Raw genomic sequence first — 7,251 nt, forward strand, 5'->3', positions numbered from 1 at the left:
AAAAAAAAAAAAAAAAAAAAGGCTTTATAAATGAACATCAGATGATCCTAAAGGAAACAAGGGATAACTAGAAGGTCTACAAGAAGTCTGCAGTGAAGATAGGAAAAGAGATACATAAGCATCAGAAGGTATCAGAACTAGTTGCTACTTAGAGAAAGGATTTGGGTAATTCGGTTCAAGTCAGAACAAGTTATTCTCATTCTTTTAAATGACCTTAAATAACAGATACTGAATTTGGGAGAAGACATAAATAACTAAATATTGCTTCATCAAAATCCATTATTGGATTTTTTGCCCATAAAAAAAAAAATGAAAGAAAGTCTACAGATCAATGTCTTGAATGACTGCCCACTCCTTTTACCAGCTCTTTTTACTATAAAAAAATTAAATCAGCTCTTCAAGAAAGGGGCTTGAAATTACTGGTCTTATAAGGAGCCAGGAATTAGAAATGTTTCTATTCATGAAGACTTTGTTCTACCCAGGAAAATATAACAATTATAATTACAAGAAAGTTTTTTTTAGAAGTAGTGTGAATAAATATGTTGATAGCTAGTCTATCATCCAGAGAAGTATTTTGCTGCACTGAGTATCATGAACAGAAGAAAAAGTAAAAAACAAAATGCAACCATAGATTGAAAGGTAAAGAGACAAAGTATTTTTGTTATCCACCCCCAAAAAGACAGGCTATAAATAACAGTAGTCATGTCTACATGATATAAAAATATTTGCACAAATTTGCTGACTTTGCCTTAACTACCAGCAGATGGTTTAAAAATCTTCTAGAATAAGGGAATAAAGTCTAAGCATTTTACAGTACATTATGTATAAAGTCTTTAGGTATTTCATTTTGGGTGTGTGAGTCAGGGTCTTATTCTGTCGCTTAGATTGGATGGCAGTGGCACAATCACAGTTTACCACAACCTCAACCTCCTGGGATCAGGAGATCCTGCCACCTCAGCCTCCTGAGTAGCTGGAACTACAGGTGCATGTCACCAAACCTGACTATTTTTTGTTTATTTTTGGTAGAGATGAGGCCTCGCTATGTTGCCCAGGTTGGTCTCAAACTCCTGGGTTCAAGCTAGGTATTTCTTAACTCAATAATATGCAATGATACTTAAGTATAATGGCCTAATTTATATTCTTGATACAGTCCATGCTTATTATTTTCTTTCTAAATGGTGTACAAAAGTTTAGCAGTGGCACAGACAGTGGAAATTAAAAATTGTAAAACAAGCTCTGGATGAAAATTGAATTTGTAAATCTCAAGCAAGGTAAATCTAGACTATTTCACACACATTTACATTTTTTTTTTGAGTTGGAGTCTCACTCTGTTATCCAGGCTGGAGTGCAGTGGCACACTCAAGGCCATTGCAACCTCAACCTGGGCTCAGGCAATCCTTCCGCTTCAGGCTTCCAAGTAGCTGGAACCACAGGCATGTGCCACCACATCCAGCTAATTTTTTTGATTTATTGTGGAGACGAGGTCTCACCATGTTGTCCAGGCTAGTCTCGAACCTGTGGGCTCAGGCAATCCTCTTGCCTCCACCTCTCAAAGTGCTGGTATTACAGGTGTGAACTACCATACCCAGCTGTTATCTACATATTAGTTAGTATTCATTTGTCCTCAATTTTCTTTTTTTCTTTATTTTTTGAGTCAGGGTCACACTGTGTTGCCCAGAATGGAGTATAGTGGCATGATCATGACTCTCTTTGGCCTAAAACTCCTGGGCTAAAGTGCTCCTTCTGTCTCAGCCTCCAAAATAGCTGGGACTACAGGTGAGCACCACCACGTCCAGCTAATTTTATGTTTTGTAGAGATGAGGTCTTGTTATGTTGCCCAAGCTGGTCTCCAACTCCTGGGCTCAAGCAATCCTCTCACCTCGGCCTCCCAAAGTGCTAGGATTACAGGCGTGAGTCACTGTGCCTGGCTTAATTTGTCCTCAATTTTCAAAATCAAGATCAAGTATGACAAGCTCATGTATCAAAGTCAACAAAAGCATTCTGTAGATTGTAAACATCAGTTTCAGATGTTAAAAATCACTGAAATACTTTCATCCATATAATGAAATTGCCTGATCTAAGACATGGGTGGGGCAGAAGCCAACCTGTATACATAGTTCTCTGGTCATTGGGACAAACATTTCAGTGCTCTAGTATGGAATTCTACCCTATATTAGTACCTACCCTCTTATTATAGTATTCAAAATGCTCTGTTACCATTCCCAATTAAAGTGGCATTGATCTGTAGTCTCTCTGGTAGGAGATAAACTTACCAATTTTTTCTTTGAGTTGGAGTCTCACTCAGTTGCCCAGGCTGGAGTGCAGTGGCACACTCATGGCTACCCCAGCATTGACCTGCTGGGCTCAGGCGATCCTTCCGCCTCAGCCTTCCAAGTAGCCAGAACTACAGGCACGTGTTACCACATCTGGCTAATTTTTTATTTATTGTGGAGACAAGGTCTCACCAAGTTACCCGGGCTGGTCGAACCTGCAGGCTCAGGCAATCCACTCACCTCAGCCTCCCAAAGTGCTGGGGTTACAGGCTGAGCCACTGAACTTCCCAATTCTGATAGAAAGGTTTATATTTTTTTCCTTGGATTAGAGTTCAGCCCCATATTATCCCTTGGTAGACAATAATTTCGTAACTGCAACCAACAAGGTAGTCCCCAGCCTTCCACTCTCTAGCCAAGATGCCACACGATAGAAAGTATATCTTTGTGAACAAATATGAAATAATTACTTCTTCTCCCTCCCTGATCCCTTCAGAATTTAGAAACTATTCATGAGTATTCTAATTTTCATGACAATATACTTATTTGCATAAATTCAAAAAAAAAGATGCCACATGATGCCCAGAAAGAGGGAAATTCTCTCTACAACGGTGGCAACAGCTGCCACCAGGAAACTAGGGCATCTCTGTGCCTCCTCTCCAGATGGCACTGATGAACAGGGGTAACCTGGGACATTTTTAATTTGGGGCCCTTTATCATGCCTCTTTCCAAAAACATGTAGCCAATATAGACTTTTCACTATTGATTCTAAACAGAAATGCGTTCATTCCATTTCCAGAACAGCTGTACCTGACACCAAGTTGTATATGGCTCACAGTAATGTCGGAGCTGTGAGATGCTTTCTTCAAGTTGGGACCTTGGCTCGTCCACATATTTAGATTGACCCTCGGGAACTGAGTAGAGAGAAAGCTGCATACATTAAAACAAAAACAAAACAAAAATTAAAAGGTATATACAGTAATGAGATCATACAATAAGTTATTCAATGTATAGGTATAATATTTCTTTCTCTTTTTTTTTTTTTTTTGGTCAGGCTCTTCCTCTGTTGCCCAGGCTAGAGTACAGTGGCATGATCACAGCCCCACAGCCTCAATCGGCTGGGCTCAGGTGGTCCTTCTGCCTCAGTCTTCCAAGTAGCTGGAACCACAGGCGCATGCCACCATGCCCAGCTAATTTTTCTGATTTATTTTAGAGACAAGGTCTCACCATGCTGCTCAGGCTGGTCTCAAACCCCTGGGCTCAGGCACTCCTCTCACCTCCACTTCCCCAAGTGCTGGGATTACAGGTGTGAGCCACCACACTCTGCTTGGGTATAATATTTCTAATAATTCATGACTTTCAGTGATCCTAAGGGTTATATGCAACCTGAACTTTACTTCAGATGATCTTTGTACCTTACTTATTTCCTTAATGGACAAGATGGCAGGGCTATGAGGTGTCCTACCCCTTCCCTAACCACTGAGCTCCAAACAAAGCAGCTCCCCCTTTATCCATTTTATATTCTGGTATTTGGTATTCCACCTTAGATTCAGTTTAGAAAAAAAAGGATTTTATTGTTCTAAGGGGTGTGTGAAGAGGTTAAAAAAAAAAAAAAAGGCTTGAGAGTAACTGAAGAACTGAAGAGCATGTCACTTAGTTCAAATAACCAGTCAGGCACTAATCAGAGCAGGACAGCAGGTTTGTTACCCACCCAGAGAAGAAACTTTTCACAGCCACTACTGACTGCATTTTTCACCCTCAAAAATGCCACTGTCCCAAGGCCTGAGAAGAGAGTAAAGGGCAAAAGATAAGCTAGTTAGCTTTATGTAAACACCATTCAAATAACACTGCCCAGGAATGATGGTAGACCTTTTTTCAAAAGCAATAGAAACTGAATGTCTAAAATAATCAGTGGGGCCAGGTACACTGGCTCATGCCTGTAATTCCAGCACTTTGGGAGGCTGAGGTGGGAAGATTGCTTGAGCCCAGGAGTTCAAGACCAGCCCAGGCAATATAGTGAGACTGCTCCTCTACAAGAAAACAAAAAATTAGCCAGGTGTGGTGATGTGCATCTGTAGTCCCAGCTACTCAGGAGGCTGAGACAGGAGGACTGCTTGAGCCCAGGAGTTCGAGACTACAGTGAGCTGTGATTGTTCCACTGTACTCCAACTTGAGCAACAGAGTGAGACTCTGACTTAAAAATAGTAATAGTGGGAAGTTCAGACAAAAAAGAATGTAAACAATGGGGAGAAGATTTTTTGTTTTATGTATTTAGTATTTATTAAGTACCTACTTATTAGCCTTTATTTCACCCAAGAAACAGAAAGAATCTAGATCTCTAATTTCTTAGAGTGGGAAAAATATGAATATTTTCTTGCGTGATAAGAATCAAGATAAGCCAAGAATCAGGGAGGTTACTTAGAAGAGTTAGCTGTGTTATAATCTGCTAGGACACAACAGATTCCTTGCTAAAAATCTATAAAATATTCCTTAATTATGCTCTTAGCTAAGTACCATTAAAGGTTATCTGTTGACAAAGCCATAGTTTGGTAACATCTCACAAATTGAACAAGCTATAAGTAAATATATTCCTCCCTTTAAATGTCTTCTAAATGTCATATCTTCTGATACACAATTTGCAAAAACTCCCACTAAATCAGACATTCAAAATGTCACATGAACAGCATGTTACCTCATCAACCTTCACGGGATTTTTAGGAGGTGAGTCCTTTTTTGGTGCTGCGTAGACTCTGAAGGTAAGCAAGCTCAGGCTGGCTGGCCCCACAGACCTCTGAATTACCTGAAACGCAGAAGCAATCTTAAACCTTCTCTCTAGGCTATATATGGAATGTGCAGAATGAGAGCATATTCATACCATTAGCCAATCCTTGCTTTGAAAGGCTCACTGTGCTTTATGAGAAATAAATGCATTCCTGAAGTTCTGAGGAAGTCAGAACCTAAAAAAACATGTCCTCATGGACTTAAAATTTCAGGCCAACTTTATCTTAATTTCCAAAAGACATTAGTTCCTAAGTTTGTGTACTTAGCCTTTTGAATAAAATAAAAGATATCCCTATCTATCTATCATCTATCTATATCTCCCTTTGGAACATGTCTAAAACCAACTTATCATCTTTCCCTCCACCTGTCCCTCTTTCTCTACTTATTATCTCAGGAATTATGTTACCACTCAACTAGAAAATTCCATCAGAAACTCCAAAATCACTTAAAATCTGCTCTTTTAGTGGTTTTTCAAGAATACAATATACTGTTATTACCTATAGTCACAATATTATACTATAGATCTCTTGAACTTATTTCCTGTTAACTGGAATTTTCTATCCTTTGATTAACAACTAACGTCTCCCCAATTTCCCCACCTCCAGCCCCTAATAACCACCTTTTTACTCTCCTCTTCTATGAGTTCAACTTTTTAAAAGTCTACAAAGATGTTTATGTTAATTAGCTCAATTTAGCCATACCACAATGTTACACACTTCAAAACAGCATGTTGTATGCACTAAATACGTACAATTCTTACTTGTCAATTTAAAATTAATTAAAAAGAAACTGAGATCATTATCACCACCACATTCATCCTATTGGTCACTGTGTCCTGCAAATTCTGCCTACTAAATTAACTCAGTTCTACTTTCTCTTCTTCATTCCCTCCAGTACAGTATTTCCATCATTACTTTCCCGGGTTAGCAGCATCCTAACTGGTCATGTGGCTCTCTAATGACTCAAACCACCACACTGAGAAAGAATGACCTTTCTAAACTGCAAACTTGATTCTATATTCTATCCTTACTTGAGATCCTTTGTTATTTATTACCTAGGACTTTCAAGTGAGCCAAATAAGGCCTGCTATGCTCTGGCCACAACCACCTTCTCTAACCTCATTTCCCTGTCATTCTGTTCCCTCCCACAAAACTTGAACTCCCTATATTTCTCCCATGCTGTGTCCCAGCTTTGTGGCTTCGCTTATGCTGATTCCTCTAAAATATCCTATACTTACTTTGCCTTTCTGTTGAACTGCATAAGAGCAGTGAGAATTCATTCTTTTGTTTTTGTATTTGTCCATTTATGTATATCTATCAAATTCTCCCTACCATGTTGGAAGCCCTTTTAGGATGAGGCTGCATCTGACTCCATAATCCCATTTCTATGGTTACCATAGGAAACACTCAATAACTGTCTTATTGCCTGCTCCAATGAGACAAAGGAAATGGAAGAGAGGTGAAAAATAAATGAATGATCGATCTTGTTTTAATGATGTAAGCATGATTTAGCATCATAGAAATCATATTACTGAGATTTGCAGTGCCTATAATGTGAAAGACTAGGCTATTCAGTAACACTCACAAAACATATAATGCTAGTTAAAATATAACAAAAATGTGTATTGAAATGTATGCCTGAGTCGGGCTCAGTGGCTCAGCCTGTAATCTCAGCACTCTGGGAGGCCAAGGCAAGTGGATTGCCTGAGCCTGTGGGTTTGAGACCAGCTCAGGCAACTTGGTGAGACCTCGTCTCTACAATAAATCAAAAATTAGCCAGGCATGGTAGCACATACCTGTAGTTCTGGCTACTTGGAAGGCTGAGGCTATGGCAGAAGGATTGCCAGAGCCCAGCAGGTCAATGCTGGGGTGGCCGTGAGCATGCTACTGCACTCCAGCCTGGGCAACGGAGTGAGACTCGGACTCAAACAAAAAAGAAAAGAAAAGAAAAGAAAAAGAAAAAGAAATGTATGCCTGAGACCAGGCACAGTGGCTCATGCCAACATTTTGGGAGGCTGAGGCAGGAGGACTGTTTAAATCCATGAGTTCGAAACCAGCCTGGACAACATAGCGAGATCTCATCTCTATAAAAAAAATCAAAAAGTTAGTTAAGTGTGGTGGAGCATGCCTGTAGTCTGAGCTACTCGGGAGGCTGAGGTGGAAGGATCATGTGAGCCCAGTTCAAGGTTGTAGAAAAGCTG

The 7,251-nt window shown here is 39.8% G+C and overlaps 1 protein-coding gene across 3 annotated transcripts in view; it reads right to left on the reverse strand.

Annotated features, from left to right (window-relative positions):
* The window catches only part of APOO (apolipoprotein O), a 60,971-nt gene that overhangs the window by 33,202 nt on the left and 20,518 nt on the right, over positions 1-7,251 (reverse strand). For 2 of the 3 annotated variants that reach the window (XM_021715503.1, XM_008063979.2), the window contains exons 2-3: positions 4,963-5,070; positions 3,081-3,200 (exon numbers count right to left, since the gene is read on the reverse strand). In XM_021715503.1, coding sequence (XP_021571178.1) covers positions 3,081-3,200; positions 4,963-5,070 — 228 coding nt within the window. The remainder of the gene's footprint in view (positions 1-3,080; positions 3,201-4,962; positions 5,071-7,251) is intronic. The other variant, XM_008063980.2, reaches the window with a different exon arrangement.

This window comes from Carlito syrichta, unplaced genomic scaffold (genome assembly GCF_000164805.1).
Source record: "Carlito syrichta isolate Samal-C Ts95f unplaced genomic scaffold, Tarsius_syrichta-2.0.1 Scaffold307171, whole genome shotgun sequence".
Taxonomy (NCBI): Eukaryota; Metazoa; Chordata; class Mammalia; order Primates; family Tarsiidae; genus Carlito; species Carlito syrichta.